A 21,028-nucleotide genomic window follows, 5' to 3' on the forward strand; every position below is an offset into this window, starting at 1 on the left:
GCAGAGCAAAGCAAAACTGTAGACAAGAGGAATAAACTGTGTAAATGAAATTTGAAGTAATAAAAGTGGAAGATTTTGCTTTCAGTAATACTGAGTTTTTTGGTAGCATATGCAAGAATATTTATTTAAAAGAAAACTATGCAAATATTTTTGATCTTGAAGGATGAGTCATGAATTAATGAAATCTTGAATCTTTAATCAATGACTAAGTTATGACCCATTTGTGAGGGGACAGGCTTTGACAAGCCGAGAGATGTATGCTTCAAGCCAGATCCTGTAATCTGATGTAGATTCATAGAACCTTATGTAGTTGTTGGAGCTATGCATATTCCCAAGGGTCTGCCCACACAGGTGACATTGCAGGGTTGGGGCTGGGGTAGTATATAGTATATAATAATACACTGTGCTGGAAAGCCCCTAAAATACTGCTTGGGGATATTAAAAGAAGCAGTTGTGGAAACTAGAAGCCAAATTTTTAATATTATATACAGTATTTTAGTTCAGGAGGTCTTAGTGGTACTTGCTCAGTGCACGACTGTAATGTCCATTAATGCTAGCGAAATATAAGCATGCATAGAAGGGGGAAAGTATATGCTGTGTCTTCCATGCAGATGAAATATTGATTTAATTTTGGTGATAGGAAACAACCAAATATAAGAGGAAATCATTAGAATGGTTCAAAAGATTATCTGAAGAAGCAAAGCCATGAAAACACCAGCCATATTTCAAGGCACTGATTGCCACCCGCTGGCACAGTGGGGCAGGTGAGGGGCTGAGTGGTGAGGAGTAATGATCTGCTAACTTGTGTCTGTCTGGACATATCTCACTGCTAGTTTTCTTGGGATTATTTATATGGAAGGATATGGCTCATGCCAGCATTATAACCCTCAGATTTGAAAAGGTCAATTGATACTGGAATTTATATGTGAGGTGAGGTGCTTAATGTCTCCATTTTCAGGTCAACACCCAGAAAATACTTTCTGTTCACTTCATTCATAGTCTGCAGGTGAATAGTAAAGAGCAGTGTGTATTACATTGCTTTTCAAAAGGGCTATTCCTTAGTACAGGAGTTCTGGGAAGGCTTCAGAAGTGTTTCTATTGGTGTTTGTTTCACCATCCTCACTTTTTGGTTTGGTTTTTTTTTAATGTTTATGTGTTAAGATTTGTGAGCCTGGCCTTTTCTTCACAAAGCCTTCCATCCTCTTCCAGGATCTTAACAGCTTTAAGGACTGCTGTAATTGTTGGCAAAAGGAGATGGCCTCAAGTGGGAAGGTCTGTTTTTTGGAACAGTTGCCTGCTCACTGCTCTTCTAATGATTCCTCTCCCCAGATGAAGGCACCGAGGTGGGATGATCAGAGAGATGGAATTTGGCCTCCGATCCTGAAGTGGAACATGAAAGGAACTCTATCTGCTCTTGTATTCCAGTGTGCACCTCTCCTAGCAGCAGGATCTAACTGGTCTTAGGGACATAGCTGTTCCAGGCTCTTCTAAAAGTCATTGCTCAGAGCATCATCTCCAAAGAACATAGAAGATCCAGTCCAAAGCCCTCATATAGTTGTAATGAATCCAGAATCTTATCCTCACAGTATATTTAATTTGGTCTCACCTTTAATGTTATCACACTGATGTAATCCCACTGTTTGTAAAACCAATGATCATTTTTCTCTTCCACCTTGATCTGTTTAATTTGCAAATGAACAGTGAGCCTGCCTTTATGCCTGAGTTGCTGAAGAAGTTTGTTGCCTGTGTGGGAACCCTTTCCACAGCCCATCCCTGTCTCCTTTTTGAGGAATCAGACTGAGGAAGGTGGTCAGCCTGCATCTTGGTTCTGTGCTTTAATAACAAGCTCGAGAACACCTGCAGTGCTGGTTGCAGTTTCTCTCATACTGGGTGTATATTTTTCTAGCTTTATCTTATTCCCTTCTAAGATACGAAGTTGGCTCGAATGTAGAGTGTTGTCATAAAGGAACAGTTGGAAAAATTCAAGGGGCCACTCTTGTACTGTAAGCTGAGGACTTTTGTCCCTGTTCCATGTAATTTTTTTTCTTAACCAAAGGATTATAGAGTCTCACCCAGCATCCTTTAGGATTCCTTGCATTTTATTGAGGCTCGTAAGCTAGCCCTCTCTCAGATAAAATATCCTTACAAGCTCTGCAGTCAGGAGTTAGTCTTGCTTTACCTCCTTGGCTCTTTGATAATATGGAAATAGTGCAGTCAATTGACTGAGCTTGTTGTTGTTGTTGTTGCTACCAGTTAAGTGCAATTAATTGAATAGGGTTGTTCTTGAATGCTGAGGACTGGACCAAGATATTTCCTTTATAATTAATAGTGCAACTATTGCTTTTTGCTGATGTATACTCCATTAAATTACAAACCTGAAGAGTCCTTTCTTGGGCTAGGTTGCAGTTTTTAACCCTCTGCAAAATTCCCCTGTAGACATCAATACTTGTATGTATAGTTAAACATGATTTTTTTTAAAAAATGGGGAAAAAAGATCTTTTATAGCACACTTCCTATTTCTGATCCCTGTTGTGGATCAAGTGACATACAGAAATTCACTTGTGCCCACTGACCGAAGAACCCAGAATTTCTAAAATAATTATTCAAGGAGCATAGAGGGAATACTGACCATTCTTTAAAACATTCAGTATTTTCTCTGAGTTTTTCCTAAGCGAGCTTAGCTTAATTATTGCCTTTTTTTTTTTTTTCCCCCAACATCTAAAGAGCAAACAGAATTAGGAAAAAAAAAGTGAAGAGATGTTAATTTGTAAGAGTCTTTGCTGCACTCCAGGCTGCTTTTTAAGAGTGAAATTTTTGATGAAAAACTGTCTCTCAAACAGTTTATTTCTGAGCTGCGTAATGCAACATAACAATAGCTATTTATATAATGCATATACTTCCTTTCCCTGTTAGCTATACTTTGGGAGACTTATTAGTCCTAGAGCTCTGCAGATTCAGAGAATAAAAACCTCCAGAGTTTGACATCTTTAAATAAGCAACCAAATGTTATAAAGAACAAACCTCACTTACAGTTAGGAAACAATATTTACATTTAAGGTTGAAAAGCCAGGATGTAGGAAAATTTTGCTAATTTGGAAGGTGACCTTTAAGTGCACCAAACCCAAATAATTTGTAAGCTATGGCACAGGGCACATTCCTGCAAAATTTGTGTGAATACTGCTTTAGTGGTTCTTGAAAGACAAACAAAGAGACCTGGAATGAAATCTTTATCCCTCTCCCAAATAAGATTGATGCTAACAAAGGGATACAGCAGTGCTCTTTCAAAGCTTGCCATTAAAACGAAGGCTGTGCAGCACAGCTAATGAGATGGCTCAGAGTGGAAACCAATCTGTTTTTAAGAATGTTTAGATCAAAAGTAATTTCTAATCTATGAAATAAGGTCGCTTTTCAATACCTTTCTTTCACTAGTAAAGCTTTTTATGCTTGCACTATTTACTTCAATCAGATGTTTTCAATTTTACTTTTTTCTTCCTGAAAATACTTCCTAGGGTTAGTCGGTAGTGACCAACAGCATTATTCTTTTTCTCTCTACCCTATTCACCCACCCCCACACATTAAAAAAAAATGAGAAAAGAAGAGGGGGAGGAAGAAAGAAACATCTTTTCTTAAATGATTTGCAAGCATCTGTGCTTTAAGCTACTTTTTATGAACACTCCTTAGTAATGACTCAAGGTAAAAAAGCAGAAAAGCATCCAATGTTAGGAAATTGCAATCCAATACCATGTAATTTAAACCTGCCATTGCCTCTCCTGTACTAAATGACATACAGATGGGTAGCTCTGCTCCCTCTACTTTGGGAGCACAATTGGTCTTTTTATGAGTGCATATACATTACTAGCAAAAAATATTTTTGTCTGGACTGTTTATTTCTAATTGTATCATATTTTAATTACTGTCATAATTAAGAGTGCTCTTTGCATGCTGTATTTTGTCAGGTTATTTCTGCAAGCAATTATCAAAGCTATTTGGATATTTGGTGATTTCTGTTACTACTCAGGGAGTTTTCATTCTCAAAAGCAACCTTATTGTTATTTTTCCTTCCTTGATGTGATGTGAATTTCAGCACTATACAAATGTTTTACAGTAATCCTTATATACTCCTTGGATTTTCTGTGTGAACTAAGCAAAACATAAGATGGGATTTTTCAAAGGTTAATTTCAATAGCAACTCTAATTTTTACAAGTTAATTGTTGAACCTCATACAGCTTTATGCATAAAGAAATTACTTGCTCCTCAGGGCTCCTATTTTAGTACTTCAACGCTGAAAAAATACAATGATTAATGTTATAAAATTAAAAGGAAGAAGTTGGAACTGGAAGTTAAATCAACCAAATTCTGAAGATGTAGAATTGATTTTCAGCTATTTTAAAGGGTAATGAAATTGTTGGATGTTGTGGCTGAACATCATATGCCCATTACCGTAAGTCTCCAATATAGATGTCTTGTAAAAAACATTTCAGATGAAGTTTGGGTATTTTGGTTCATTGGTTGGTTTGGTTTTTTTTTTTATTTGTTTTATTTTTTTTGCAGATTTTTTTTTTAAGTTTGGGGAAATGCTACTTTTTTGAGAATGATTGTGTGCGCAATAGTTTATTGTATAATACACCAAAGGGCTTTGGCTGTAGCACATTGTCACTGCTCCAGTGGAATCACCTGGCTCTCAAGCAAAATTCTTATTTAAACTTGGATTTGAAGAAATAATCAGCTGCAGCTCAGCTGAGCCATTCTTCATGCATTAGGGACCAGTGTGGTCATTGACAAGTGAATGCAGAAGCTATGCTGTGGCCGTCTGCCAAAGCAATTATTCAGGATTTAAGCTAAAAAGGCTCCTTCTCCCATATCCTCTCCCTTTGCAGGGTCATGTAGGGATAAGAAGGACTGTAAGGTGGCCTTTTCCCAGGAGGAGCTGAGGAAGCGGCTGACACCCTTGCAGTACCACGTCACTCAGGAGAAGGGGACTGAAAGGTAAGGCAAGACGAAGGAAACACGGTCCTCAAAACAGAGGCATCTTTCTTTTCTTCCCTTCCTCTTGCTGGTGCTTCCTCACCTTCCCTGACAAGTTTTGTTTTGGTGTTTTGTTTTGTTTTTTATTACCCAGGATTTCTGCACTTGTTTACTAACCCGTACAAATTAACACCACTGCTAAGACAAGCATCTGCAGCACGGGGGTGGGGGCTGGGGGTCTTGTGTGTGATTTTTAATGAACACTGTATGTCTTATAAAGTCACCGGGCACATGTTTAGAGTCTGTTTTTAGTTACTACAAAATGTGTGGAAGTAATAGCAGTTTAGGTACACTTTTTTTTGGAAGACATCACAGTAAGCAGAGCCACGAGGAAAATGGCCCCACGCCAAGAGGCTGGAGTTTTGAAGGTGGCCATTGTAAGTATAGACGTTTTGGCTGCAGAAAGAAGGTAGCATAATTTAGTTCTTTTCCACCCCACTCCGATTTCTTTTTTTGAAGCACATGTGGAGAAGGTATTTATTGGCTCATTTGTGGTTGGAATGTCAAAAATTTTCAATAACTGCCCTCACATGGCTTTAGTCACTGGAAGCCAGCCCCAAGTCTTGGAGGAGGGGGGGAAAAAGAAAAATAAAAGGACTTACTTCCAAGGCTGTTTTTAGCAAGTAAAGTCTCTCTCTCAGCTGATTTCCAGCATGAAGGTAACTTGCCAAGGCCTAGCCTTTTTTTGTTGTCCAATTTGTACCACTGAGCTTGGCGTAAGGCCCCGACTTCACCTCTGCTCCAAACGCACTAATGATGTAACTGCTCGTGTTCAGTCATGACCCGAAAGGGCTCTCTGCTGCACGTGGGGTCCCAGGTGAACCAGCACCACGTTCCGGTGGCCCAGTTGGCAGAGGGAGGACGGTCCCCCTCTCCACCCCGGTCCCCATCATCCCCCTGCCCCAGTTCCAGAGGGGCAGGGGGACGTTGGCCTCTGCCGGGAGACTGGGCTTCCCCCCAGACCCTCCCCACTCTTGTGTATGGGACCAACAACGTGATTTAATGCACACAAACAATCGGAGATTAGGTCATTCTTAAAAATCCTGTTTATAAAAAAAAAAAAAAAAAAAAAAAAAAAAAAAAAAATTGGACCTCATAAAAAGGGTGAAAGGATAATAAAAACAAGCTGCCGAGCACATAGGCTTTTTGTTGGGCTGGCGCAGCTGATTTGTATTAGATGAGTGACCTCCTAGCCTTTTAGATTGTTAACTTAGAAAAATATTCCCTTAAAGCTGTAATATTGCTTTTCAACTGAAAATATAAGGCTCACACAGCTTGAAATCGTGGACCAATTATTTTATTTTCAGCTACGATGCCTCTGTGGCCCTGGCAGCCCATGGCAGCCTGACCCAGCGGCAGCACCCACGCACGCGCCTCTCGCCTCAGCCTGGGCAGCTGGGCTGCCACCTTTCCTCTTGACAGGCCTCGAGAAGCACAGTGGGTTGAGCTACACGTCACACAATCCCAGTTCACAAAAACTCCCGTTTCCCTAGCCAAACACGGGAAGATTTCAGCTTTCCCCCTTCTGATGCTGTCATTCTGTCCTTTGGGCCTTTGGACGAGTCACTTCCTCCAACGCGATGCGTGACACCTGAGGCACCCTCATGAAGGCGTTCCTCTTTTCCTGTGCCTGCTTTATTTGCTGCCTTTAATAAAAAACAACTGCCAACTTTTAAATTGTGGGTTTTTTCTCTAACATTTATTCTAAAGCCTTAGCTTTAAGGTCAGGGAACACATCGATTTACACTTCCATTATTTATTGTTAAAATGTAGTGTTGTTGTTTTTCCCAGTGCCTTTGAGGGGGAGTACACACATCATAAAGCTCAAGGAATATACAAATGTGTTGTCTGTGGAACTCCTTTGTTCAAGTGAGTATCCTAAGTATAGTTGTGAAATTTCTGTCTCTTTGTGTTGTCTCCCCGCATAATCTTGTGTATCTTCTAGTATTTACATACTTGTATAAGATCATTTAAGTAATTAAAATTGACATGGTATACATGAGAAGCGATGTAAATAACGCTATAGCAAAATTAGTCTTACAGTAAAGATTAAAACATTTAGTAAATAAGTGAGATAACATTGTGGTAAAGCAAGTAATTGACTGTAAAAAGTAGTAATTCTTTTTTCTCCTCTTCCTCTTATACGGTCATGCCAAGTAATTGTAACACAGTCTTTCACCACAGTGGTATATATGAGTTTTGGCTCTTACCATTACTCATAGGGAGCTTTAAGATCTGGATGCCAGGTGGTGATGCTGCTGGAGCATTGTCTCCGATAATGGAGAGAAAAAAAAAGATGCTTTTTTAGAATTCAAGAAGTTAAGAAAACAAGACCAAGGAAAACTGCATTACGTACTGAATTTTCCTGCATCACAATTAGCATGCATGGAGAGCTGAGTTAGGAACTGAGGCACGGATTATAAAAAGAAATAACTTTAATGTCTTCCATGAAAAATGCTCTTTAGGAGTACTGTGGGAATTACAGCTGTAAGTGTGGTTCTAGAAGCAGTTCTGGTTGAATTCTCTCAATCACTGCATTGTTCTGCATGGATTCTGTTGTTGTTTATCTGTTTTTTACTGATTACTGGTTGCTTGTGTTCGTTCTGATGAAGGCTGTAATTTTTTTGCTTGTTTTTCCCTCAGCTCACTCTGACTCAGACTTCTCACTTGAAGAGTTACCTTTACAGCAGCATGAAGCAGGATAGTGCTAATGATAGAATCGTGTCAGTAATACGTTACAAAGGAAAATAAAATTGACTTAGCTTCAGAGCCAGCAGATGTAGCAGTGATAGTTGTTCTCAAGAGACTGTCTGTAAAGATGAAAGAAGCACTTTATCTCTGTTATGCTTGAATCTTCATTCCTTATGTTAGGAGGATTACCTGCAGAAACTGTAGTAAAAAATGTGAATCTTTGGGCTGGAAAGCAGATCATTATGAACTCAGCCAATGCAGTATTCTCATCTCCTGTGTTACTCTGGTGCTTGGCTTGAGGGTACAGAGTGGGGGATTTGAAAACTCTGCCATGTTGACATTCCCCTGCTTGCTGTTGCTAAATATTTAAGGGAAAGTCCTGTCTCTATTGAATTGAATTATAATTTGGCAAGTGAATGGAGTCAGAACTTCACTTTCTGCCTTCAAGGCTGGCTTTTGTTCTGTCTTCTGCTGAAGAAAGAGTAGGGTCTTTAGGGTGAGATTTGGTCATCAGTAGTTCACATAAATGAATGTGAATTGGTTTCCAGTTGCCTTCACAATTCATTTAATATGGGGAAAAAGTGCAGTATGAGATTTTCCTGTGATTATCTCAACTACACAGTATGTTTTGGCTTAGTCTTGATATTTTTGAGTTAATGAGTTGGATTTCTGTGTGAAATGAGCTATATGGAAATGTCCCTGTTTTCAGATTCTCTTTGAGACTCCCCATGGATTTTATGGAGGAGAGAGAGGTAAAGAGGGAAATTGTTTTTGTATCTTTAATAAATCCCAGGCCAGTGGGCGACTGAAGAAAATCACCTTGCTAATTGTGTCCCAAGGCTGGACTGACCTTAGCCCAGTCTCCCCAAAGTCTTTGTGTTGCTTTGTGTGCACTTGCCACCTCTGCTCTACATCAAATTCAGCCAGTTTTTCTGAAGTGGATGCCAAGGGTGGAGTAGGGCTCATAGGGGTCCATCTTGTTTTGCATGCTGACCCCAAAATATCAGTATATAATGTCTTACTCAACTTAAGGAGATAATTCCCTGTATCTTGATGACTGGTTCAGCCCAGAAAGCTAGAAGAGTGGGAAGGAAACATAAGAAAATGCAAAATGTGTTCTATTTACTAATTTTTCCTGAGAGTGTAAAGTCACCAAAGTATTTCCTTGGGAGTAAGGTGGTAGTACAATCCAAAGAGATTCCACTGCCCCTATTAAAAGGCAGGTTGGTTTAGTGGTGAGTTTTGGGTTATCTTTTGGTTGTTTTTCTTTCCTAATTTCCAGATAGTAATCTGAAACTTGCATTTCCATTTGTTTCTCATTGGGTGTCCATTAATATTTTTTCTTTGTGTGGTTGTAATCTGTAAATATATATATTTGGGCTATCGACCTGTCAGTTTAACCAGGAAAGAGACTGGAGCTTCAACAGTAATACTAACAAACTTCAACTTTTAACATTTCTGATTTACGTTGTTTCATTACCATGTGACACACAAGGTCAGGGAACACATGAATTTACACTTCAGATAAAAGACCTGGGTTTTGGTCCGTCTTTAAAACAGAACTCTGTCTCTATCACAGGCAAGATAAAAGAAACCATTAGGAATTTAACATCTCTTCATGTACCTACTTGTACTAGTGTTAGAAGAAACCTCCCAAGCTTTATGGAGAACATGCTTAACTTTTTCCACAATCAAAGGTGCCTCACACATAAAATCTATAATCATGTTGTTGAATCTAATTATTCAGTCCCTGAACTTTTACACCAGACATCTCCTACATTTCAGTACAGCTGCCTAAAGAAAGCAATAAATGAGAGAAACAATAAATGAATCTCAAGAACCTCCTTTTTCTGCAAGCCAGCCTTTATGTGGTTGTGTTTTACACTTATTCCAATCCAGCTGCAGGCTAAGAGAAGCACTAAAAAGAAGCAGTCCTGCTCCCCCCACCTTTCTCTAGACAACCTCTGCTGCTGCAAGGTTCTGTATTTCTTTATCAGTTCACAGAGCATCACCTGCACCACTTAGAAGCTCAATATTTTCTAGTGGCTGAGTGTATTTGCAAGATTGCACTCTTAATTTTTCAAGGCAACTCACAATAGTGTCATAGGAAAGGATTTATTCCGTATTGGACACCATTGTGTCCTTTACCATCTGCAGGGCTGTGTGGGAAAGGTGTGGTATAGATGGGAACTGGGAAGCCTGGGAGAATGACTTCCTTTTAAAGAAAGAAATATTATTGTTTTGTCAGTTTCCAATTGTTAGGGCCAAGGAATGAATTGCCAAGGCTTCATAAATCACCCATTACAGCCTTTATTGCTTCCTGCATGGAATTCTTGGTAATGGTGCTAGCTCTTCTGAACATGTGCAAGGGAACTGTGTCAGGTCTTCTCAACATCTCTCAGACATCCCAAAGCAAATCATGAGAAAAGCAGATTGCAATATTGCACTGCCATTAGCTTTGTACCACTCTTGTCTTCACAACACAAGGGAAGAATCAGTCACCAGGCTACATCTACACAAGAAATTTCTTTGCCCCTGTGCTGAGTGCTTAATTAATGGTCTTTAGGCTTTCTTATTAGTTTTTATATACTTTGAGCAGGACAAATGATAATTCAGCACTGTCTGGCTGTCCGTCTAGGAGGGCCATATGAACCAACTCCCATAGCATCTCTAATCACATCTAATAGAACTGCTTAAGCAAATTCATCTGCTCTGATTGACTCTTAGTTTTCTCACAAAACTTGTAATTTCATATGATGAAAGCAACAGCTTCTGTTTAAATTTTTTTTTCAGTAAGTTACCCCTTGCTAACGTAGGAATCAGTCAGCAGGCAGGATTAACAAACAATCCTCATCAAAACTCAGATCTTTAACAGATCTCATGTAGCTCCAAAAAGCTTGAAGGTCTTAAAACCTGCAAGAACTTCTGCAGGTTGTTTTTTTTTTTTTTTTTGGTCCCCTAGAAAAGGCTAGTGGAATTAATCAATGAAGTTGTTATCACTGAGCATTGATATCCTTAATCAGGTTTTGGTTGAAACCAGCCTCTTCTTCAGGTCTGCCATGTCACTTCTGGATGACAAAGTCTTATGCACTCTGAAGTGCTTCACCAAAAGTGAAGATACAGAAGTGCTTGCCTTCCTCACAGCCATCTAGAATCTGAAGTTTTCATCTACCTCTGATGGATGATAATCAGTATAAATGCCATATTAGCTTCAGTCTCTTCACTAAAATGAATGCAGCCCATGGCATCTTCCACATCTGAAAACACATGAACATTGAACCCATCTCTCATTCTACCTGAATGCTGAAAACGTGCTAAGCTGTGTACACCTTTTCACAGTTGTAGCATGGGGCCATTGCTGGAGCTTGACCTGGTGATTACTGATTTCTGCAATGATTTGGAACAGGACTTTATCCCCCTGGTCCTCAAGAGATCCTCTGAGCAAGAGCAGCACAATTCTGCCCATGGGTGGAGCTGCTGGGAGGGCTCCTAGGGAACAGCTCTGCTCCCTAGATGCTTGGCAAGTCTGCCTAGAGGAGCTGCAGTCACTATAGCAAATGATTCTGCACTCCTAACCATCTCCTGGGTGGTTTTTAATATCCTCTAACTGGCAGCTTCTTGCCTTGTGTTGAATGTTCATTTTACTACCCTCATATAACCAATGAACTCTGTAAAGATTTTTATGTTAGGTATTAGGAGAGCAAGAGCAAGTTTGGAAAACACAAACCACAAATTTTTTGCTCAATCCACAAGCCACCTGGTCTTGTTTTTTTCAGTAGATCAGCTCTATTGTACTGAGCTGGTTCCTGCCCACAAATGCAGCAAGGTGCTGCTTGAATTACTGCAGGCCAAGGTCACTGGCTGTGCAAGGAGCAGGTCAGATAAGACTGCCAGCTACAGGCCAGTACAAACAGCAAACCTGAGGTTTCCTTTTGCTTGTGTTCTCCAAGAGTTACCATCTCCATCAATGAAAACAAGTACAGGAATATGGGGAGTCTCATAGTTTGCTAGGCAGAGAACATTTCAGCAAGTATTCTTTCCAAAAGGCAAGTATTGATGTAGATTTCCTAGGAGAATGCTTTAAGATTCAAGAAAGAAGGAAAAGGGAATTTGAAATGTAATGTTTTAAAAATTTCAAGATCTCATTGAGACAAGCTTGTGAAATTGTTTTGATTTACTTATCGTGAGTGTGGCTGAACTGCAGATCCTTGAAGGTACTTAGAAATAAGAGGAAATACATGCCAAGATTTCCATAATCCTAGAGAAATGCATAGATAACTTCCACTGATTTTACTGAGCATGTAATTCATATTTTCCCTGTAGAATTTCATTGAATTCTTTAGAAACTTTGAAGTCTGTTAAGTAATTTGCCTTGTTTGAAAACCAGACTGCTTTTTAATGACTATTTATCAGTCACCCTCCTTGGAGGAACTGATTTTCAGCTAGACTTAGCCTGCCTTATGCTTTACAATGTATGTGTCTACCTGAAATAAAATTCAGGAAGGATTGTTATGGATTATGACTGTGGAAGCTGCAGATGTCTATATTTATTTATTTGTAGCTCTCACATTAAAATAAACTCTGGACAGAACTCAGCCAGAGACTACTCAATGACTAACATGATGTTAAAAGCTCTTTTTGAATTTGGCTTTTCATCAATATGCAGAGCAGAAACTGTCTCAGCATCATCAGCAATGAATCAATCTTTTTTTCTAGGAAAGCACGATTATAAAAATACATCTTTAACCAGGCTTCTTAAGGAAGTAGGGCTTACAGCATCATGCTGTCTGTGTGTCAATCTTTTCCTGATAATAAAACTGTGTCATTTAATTTACTGGCCAATTTCAGCTAAATTTGGCAGGGGAGTTACTATTGAACCTCAAAGATACTAAGGTCTTCAAACTTTCATGAAATCAGGAGAGGGATCACATTCAAGCCCTCTCTGAGGGGAGGCTTGAGCAAAGAGTTCAACTGTTGTAAGATTATACCACAGAATATTATTGCAAATAATATATGTATTATTGTATTATAACAGAGAATCCACATGAGGGTGGGAGAGAGGTATTATGAATATCCAGCTCTGGGAAGTACCTGTGAGTAGTTTTGCCACCTTAAACACCACAGGATCTGTTCCCTGGCCACAGTTCAGCAGCAATCCCAGCTCCTTCTGCTGCCCAAAGAACTACTTGGTTCCTAGTGCTCAGGGGCTTCTCAAGTTCCTCGATGGTGCAGGTCTCATGAATTCCTAGATAGTTACATCAGCTATTATTTTTTACATTGGAATAGTTCTGCGTTTTTCTTTCTGGAATCTTGCCCTTGTTATTTGGAGCTTGGGCTCATAAGAACAGTAACAGCTTCTAATAATCTTTTTTCCAGAAGGGCTGTGTCCATACTTGAAAATAAAGTGGGCAAGAGCATTTTCTCTGGCCCCAAGGGCAAGTGAAAAAGACATGGCTTGTATTTGTTAGCCTAAGTTCCTGTCCTCTGAAGCAGAGCGACCTGGTTCATCAATCTTGTGCAAAATGGTCCCTGGCCTGAGCCTCCCCTGCAGTTTGCCCAGGTCCTGTGTAGGAGAGACTACTGGTTCATATGAACATGATACAGACCAGCATGGTGTCCAGGGACATAAATGAGTATTTCATAACTGAGCATTTCTATCCTGGCTTTCTTTAGCTCATTAGCAATGATGTAACCAAGAATGCTGATACTCCTACTCAGTGTTTTCTGTACTATTGGGGGCAAACAGAAAAGAGAAAGGAATGATTTTATTCTGCTTAGTCAGTTGGGGCAGGGTATTGGTTGGCTTGGGTTGCATCATGAGCCTACTAGATCCTTGTCTCCTCAGAAAACTGCCCATGGAAATATGGAATACAGTTCTTTGAAAATGAAGATGTACCAAAGGTGCATGTATCATCTTTACAGCTGAAATAGATCTTTGTCCAATCAAAGTCCTTTTCAGAAGGAAGTGTTATTTTTAATGTCTGCCACTATCAGTTTTGAGTTGAGCATCCTTGGAGCAAAACCTGGCAAAGGAACAACCTGGTATAAACTGCTAATGCAAAGGTGGAAGAAAGCTGAGAGGAGTCAATGAAAAAACAAAAAGGATCAGAACTGCAGAGGCTTCATCAGGTGCTTTGTGATAAAGCTGTGGAACGTTCAAAGGCTGTTCCCAATGTTGACCTTTAACGAAACATGAATAAACCCAAGAGAGACTTCAGGAAGGATGAAAGGAAAGGCAGTTGTAACACAACAGTAGAGGTTCTGCAGTAGATCCTCTTTCCCCTCTCCTTGCCAAAAGCCCACTTCACTGGCAAATAGCAGATCTGTGTTAGCTTCAGTTCTAGTGTGTCTGGTCATGCCATACCATGTGGCACTGAACAACTACACTTCATTTATACTTTGGAATGCAGTAGTTGAAAATTCACACTGTAAAAACATGAGGATTGCTATTATTCCATTCCTCTTCTTCAGTATTTGGCTTACAGTGCCTTTTGAAAGGAATAGGTTGAAATCCTGTGTCTCTCTGCAGTAAAGTGATCATCATATATGGTTTTGTTTGTGTGTGATATAAATCTGGGATTTTGAAAGTATTGTGGCACCTTGTCCTTAGCTAAACCTTTCCAGTAGCTCACTATTTCCTTGAATATTGTGCATATTGTGTTGGTAGATGGGCTACTTGTCATTCGTATTGCCATGTGTTGTATGTCTTTGAGTCATATCACAGCTGGAAATGGGAAGCATTTTATATTTATCCTTTTGCTCTCCTGAGACATGTAGACTCCTTTCCATTTATGAATGATTCTTTGATTTTCGGAGGATTCCTGTGGGGCAAAAGTAGAGAAAATCCATACAAAAATAGAGAAAAATATTCTCTGTTTGTATTCCCTTGCTCTGTTGGTGTGAAAAATAATAAAAGACAGTTTGTAAAGTCAGCCTGGCTCTGTAAAGCACATCTTGTTTGGCAGGGCACTTAGGTTGGCTATCAGAGTATGTGCAATGATAACAATGTTTGAAAAGTATATGAGTCAGAGTGAATATTTCTGTGTGCAGCAGGACCTCACTTTGGAAAATACTTTCAGCATTTAATTTTATCATATTTATTAGTCTTTTTTATTTGCATATTTTTAACACCTAGTGCAATTAGTTTATGGTACCTTTGTCTACCATGCTCTCAAGAAAAAGGTGCAAACACTGGAAGACCTCGGGGAAAGTTGCTGGTTCCATTGAGATTAGTGGAAGTGTTATCATTCCTTCAAGTATTTTAAGTGACTGTTTTCTATATGACTACTTCCCTCACATCTACTATCTGTTGCTTATTTGCAATGCCAAAGATGCTTCATTGCTTTCCTCCCTTTTTTTTCTGTGCCTTTCTAAGGCCCCTAACAATTTCTGTCATACTGTGTCCTAAATTCTGCACTATTTTTCCCAAGTTGATACAGAGACCATAACGTAGGTGACCCTCCTCCTCTCAGTGGCTCCTTGCACTACCTCCCATGCTGTGTTTTTCTTTCATAGCTATTCTGCTGTTGCCAAAGTTCCATTCATTTATTGCCCTGTATCAGTTTCCTGATTTGTTGTCCAGTAATTTATGACTGTTTGGAGATTTGGTACTCATTACAGTGCCCAGTGACCCTTGTGACCCTCCTCCCCACATACTCTCTGCCATCTTGGCCCCTGTGCCAATTTGTTGATGCTACAAGTTGCAACACAAATGTCCATGCCAAGCCATGCAGGCTGAGAACCAGGGTCTTTGTTTTGAGGAACTGATATCAAGTATCTAGAATTTAGGCAACGACGAACTGATTGTGCTGAGACACAAACTGAGAGTGCAAGATTCATATGTGGCTATGCAGGTAGCAAGGGGTTGCTGATACAGTTATGAGCAAGAAACAACAGTCTGGACAGATACTGTGCAGCTTGCAGAGAATAGTGTCAATAAAATATTGATTGTTTTTTACCTGGAACTCAGTGGAACTCCCCCTAATTACCAGAATTACCTTCCACAGGTGCATGGGTAGAACTTTATCCTGTTGGAGGTAAATAGCAACTGAAATACACTACCCAACAGGAGCCTCTGCTGCTGCCCTGGCCAAATGGTGGTGGTGGTGTCAGCAACATACTTTCTTTGGTCAGTGCTTTTGGTGGTAGTTTAAAAATAGTAATTAGGAAGCTAAGTTGTGGGGTTTTTTCCCTTCTATCTTTCCCCTCCTCCCCCCCCTTAGAGTTCTATTTAAGACATGAAAGATGGTGAACACTGGGGAAGGTGGAGAATGAGCAGGAAGGGAGAAGGGAGTTGTTGCCTTTCTGATGTTTTAACTATAACTAACAATGTGAACATATTCATTTTTTATATCATGATTGATACAATATTTGTTTGCTGTAGCACAGATCTTTGGTACAGGATTACAATACCAATGATAAAAATATAGAGAGAGCACATGGAAAATACCTCTACACATACCTGGATGTACAAGCTGATAAAATAAAAGAAGAAAAGAAGAAAATAAAAAAATAAATCTACAGTTTGTTCTGGAGCTTCTGTTATTTATTTTTGGAAAACAAACAAACAAACAAACAAAAGGACTGTAACTTCTCAAAATACAGTCCCTTCTGTGATGCAATGTAAAAGGATCCAACATTGTATTTCCTCCTTAGAATTTCTGGGGAAATGCATTTTGCTGCCAACGTAACATCCTTTAACAGGTCTCCTGCTGGTCAGACCTTGTGTCCTGCTGTGACAACCATGGCCATGTGTACAACTGATTGTTAGTGAGCAATATAAATCTGATTGGAACATGCCTGTTAATTGGTTTGAGAGCTCGAGGTGGATATAGACAATGCTGCCTTATAGCAGATTGTCAAGATAGGCCTAGTCATAGGGTTAATTCTGCTTGACAGCACATCAGCAGCATCTTGAGAGTAATTACTCAACTTAAGTTTTCCCACAGTGGAATTCAGATCTTCAAAGGCTTCTACATTTACAAGTATTATTAACCTATATCTGAAACATGATGTTCCCACAAGGGCTAATTTTTTCTTCCTTTTATTAAATATACAGGTTATAGGGTTCATTTGCTAAGTGCTAAGCCCTTAGAAGAAAACAGTACTTGTTAGAGAGAGAAAAATCTGCAGTGCACGACCAAAGCTAATGGTGCATAATGCACACATCATTGTCTTTTTGCAAAGACTTTAAAACAAGTTAAAACTTAGGTCTGGACCCCTTCCTCTCTCCCTTTCTCCCACCCCCTGCTTTGCACTTTTAAGAAAATCAAACCACTTATTTCTATGTGCAGAGTGAGTAAATTGAACACACACACAAATAAAACCCTCCTAGGATGTTGTACAATCAAGTACAGATCACTGGATACAATACATATGACATTAATGAAACAGTATCTGCTTAAAAAATAGATTGGAAACATTCATGAATAAATTAAATATTCTTAATGACTTTTCAAAAAATGGAAATTAATAAAAACAATATTTATTTCATAGGAACAACTGCGTTCCAGGATTCACAACATATAATTTAATCCTGATTTAAATTTATTGTCGATTTTGTGATTTGTCTTTTAAAATATCTTTGTAAACCGACATTATAAAATATAAATATATGTTATTTATATTTATATATAAAATGATAAAGATTATTATTTGGGTTGAGATACTCTTAAATGCAGTAAGTATTAACATACAGAGGTAGACTGTCTTGTTAAAAATTGTATTTGCTGGGGGATCAGTCTGACAAATGGTTTTTTATGACATAAAGCAATTCTTGTAAGTTATGGTCTTTTTATTTTCTTTTGCAGGTCAGAAACAAAGTTTGACTCCAATTCAGGTATGTTTAGATTTACAGCATTTTGCTGAATGTACACTATTCAGGTTAATCTCAAAAGAGTAGTTTATCAGTTCAAGTTCAGTTTTGTTTTAAACATACTGGGGTAGGTCAGTCTTAAAAAGGATCTTCATTTCTCACCCTCTCAAAACAGCATTATTACTCTGAAACATTGGGTTTCATTCCTTTCATTAAGTCCTGTTTCTTTATATTTTCCCAAAAGATGATCAGGAAGATGTATCTTGCAACAGGCTTTAATTGATCCACAAAAATTATAATACAGATAAATGATAATACAGACTAAAGCAAACGGAGGACTGAAGTTTGAGAATGATCACTCCTTTAAAGGAGAATGTTTTTCTTCCTGGTAGACAAAGACACTTCATGGGAATTTGAAGTCAGTGCAGCCTATCTGTCAGGAAACAGATGATTTGTCATCAAATTTTCGTGACAGATGCATGTACACAACGCATGCCAGACCAGTCTGTAGAGCTCGCTTTAGGAGGTTTACCAAAAGGCAGTCTCTCTCAAGTTGCCTTTTAAAGAATTTTAATGTGTTGTAGGGACTGGAAGGGAAGTGAAGGTCAGTCTAGCAGGTTAATGTGTATCTAACAAGACAAAAAACACAGGACAGCAAATGGTAACAGTTGGGGAAAAAACAGAGATCCTAATATCATGCTGTTATTTATCCAGTTAACTTATTCCTGGGTGTTCCTTAAAGTTAAACAATAGTAAATTAAGAACGGGCTGTTGTCCTGGAACTAGCTGAAATATCCATTGCATGAAAAGATCATTCAGAAACAATTTTGTTGTAGTTTGAAGAGAACGCTTAGTTATTACCATGGCAATTTTTTATTTAGGCCAATGTTTTCATCTGTATGGTTTGCTTAATGCACTGATGATAATTGCTTAAAATTGTCCAGTTTTACAATACATTAATCAGAGTATTTATGAAATAGCATGTTTCCTTTTATTGCAGTTACAGCATGATTTGGTTTGGAAATATAAAGTATTATGCTGCTTTTCCCCCCCCACATTAGATTTTTATCCTTTGAACTGTCTAGGCGTGGAATCTACAGCAGGAAGCATTTAAACAGACAATGCCTACACCTTGTACACCTGTGTGCTTTTCCTTCTATTATGATTTTAGTCTGTGAGTTTGAGGTTACTTGCTTTAGATATTGCTTGAATGAACTCTCTGCTAAGATTGTTTCATGGATTTTGACAGAACAGCTCTACATGGAGGAATAGCATGGCACATTGTCTAACATCAGCCCCTTTCTCTTAATAAAGTCACCAAGACTGTGGTGTGGAGCAATATGTCAAATGTGTCACTTTTCTGCTAAAGGGAAAATGTTCTCTGCAAAACTTCTGTGACTTCAGTACTGCAAACAGTTTTCTGACTTTTCCTTTTAAAGCAGCTCTCTTGTTGGGTGCATTATTCTGTGGGCTGCACTCTTTGCAGTGAAGGCAGGGCTATGGTCTTTCCTAAAAAGGATTGAGCATCAGTAAGTTTGCCACCATTGCAGCTGCTGTGAATGACTTCTCAGTAGATGTCTGCAGTGATTACACTCTGTAGGTTGAGTGTGAGCTCTTGGGTGTTGTCTTTTCATCAGTGTGGGCTGCATAGGCTTGCTTTCCTTAAGCTTGGGCACATGCTCTAAGCACAGGTTGTCTCTAATTTCTCATACAGAGGTGCTGGAAACCCCAGCTGCCCAAAGACCAGAGGTCAAGAGTTGCTCTCCCTGCCCTGCTCTCCTGAGAGCCCACCTTGGGTGTTACCCTTTACAAGGTCAGAGCTCTGGCCTTCTGAAAACTTGGTACAGTTTTGTCTCCCCAAGAGGCCAGAGGACACAGAGGTTGTAAAAGGATTTGGAAGTGACAACTGTTTATAGGAGACCACACAAAAAATACATAAATGTAAATGAGGAGTAAAAGACCCAAGGTCTTCTCTGCCTCCACTTTTTTTGCTGCACCGAAATATTCTCTGGATGTTCACCCAAATTCTCTGCAGCAGGTGATTAGCATTATGCTGAGTGTCAGCATCAGCAGGTGCCGTGAATGTCAACAGGGATTTTTAGCACTGTGCTGTGTTGCTTCCCACTTCAAAGTGCTTTGTGTACCATCAGGGATACAGTATGGGAATGTCTGGGTCTGAGGAATTTCTTTGATTGATTTCTTCTTTTTCTCAATCTCACTTCCATCTTCTGCTTGTCATCCCTTTCCCCTAAGTCCCTGGGGAAGTTTTTGTTTGGAAAGGTTTCAAGCTTTTCAGCCATGGAACCCTGGTCACCCGACAGCGTTTTGAAGGCATCTCACCTACTAATCCATTGTGGATTGCTTTGCCTCAAATGATACATGTGGAACTAGCAACTTCTGAGGTTTAACACCTTGGTCTTATCTATGTTTCTTCTTTCAGTGTTTCATCCAAAGATAGATGTTCGAAGATAGTAGGAAAAATAGATTAAGCACACAACAAAAATGGCACCTTAGAAAAAAGAAATCGCAGGAAGTCCATAACCCCAAAGTGCATTTCATGGCCAGGAACACCAAGGCTGAAAACAATCTTTGTCTTTGTGAAACACACAGCAGCCTTTCCTTTGCAGTGATGGTGCTCAGTTCTGCCACCCAGAAGCTCTTCTTGATAGTCAGGTAGTGAAAACACTTCTGTTCCCAGTAAGTGAGAGCAGAGAAGTGGAGTTACTGAGAGCAAATCAACATGTATCACACGAATAAAACATTGTTGGTTTTGTTTCTCCATTAAAAATCTCACCATCCAGAACCAGACAATAAGCCCAAACCTCTTGCTGCAGGGTCTAGCCAGGGAGTGGAAGGATGCATTGGTGATGGCAAAGAGGCATCCTTATAAAAATATCTGTCTCTGGTATGAGGGAATGCAGTGCCTTTCTTATGTAGCACCCTGGTCTGCATAGTGATGGCCTTTGAAGTGTGTAAATGTAGCATTGGTTTGACAAGGGCTGCTGCCAATTGAAACTGATGACTGTATTTATGCAACCTTGAGTTCCTTGGAGACACCTTAAGGTATTTTCACATCCTTCACTTCTTTATGATTTCCCCAGCCCATAATTCCTAAGTAGAACAATGATCCTGCAAACTGGAACAAGCATGCTTTGTTCTCATTTATCTCACATTATGCAAAACAGTTCAGGCATTGAATGTGAGAATGAAGTAATTTTATTCTAGAATGAGTATTTTCTTCCAGGAAACTGTTCTACAGCCTGCCACATGCTCTAAATTAACACTCATGTTCATTCCAGTTAACTTGCCAGACTAGATGTGTCTTTGTTAAGCATTTGTCAATGCTGATTGTACTTGTCTTTCCTAGAAATATTTGAGAAGCATTGAAAAATTAAAAGAAGACTTTCTGAAGCAAGTACAGAGTCTGGAAAACAGCTTTAAAAGTGACCAGTAGGCTCACTGTAAATGTAACCCTGGAAATGTTGTTCAACACTGAA

General features: G+C 39.3%; 1 protein-coding gene across 1 annotated transcript in view; it reads left to right on the top strand.

Moving 5' to 3' along the window:
• Nucleotides 1-21,028, top strand: part of MSRB3 (methionine sulfoxide reductase B3) — an 84,747-nt gene that overhangs the window by 29,958 nt on the left and 33,761 nt on the right. Inside the window, 3 exon segments of the mRNA XM_030449589.1 lie at nt 4,879-4,987; nt 6,818-6,895; nt 17,527-17,555. Of these exon segments, the coding sequence (XP_030305449.1) occupies nt 4,879-4,987; nt 6,818-6,895; nt 17,527-17,555 (216 nt within the window).

The sequence above is a fragment of the Calypte anna genome, chromosome 1, assembly GCF_003957555.1.
Source record: "Calypte anna isolate BGI_N300 chromosome 1, bCalAnn1_v1.p, whole genome shotgun sequence".
NCBI classification, from domain to species: Eukaryota; Metazoa; Chordata; class Aves; order Apodiformes; family Trochilidae; genus Calypte; species Calypte anna.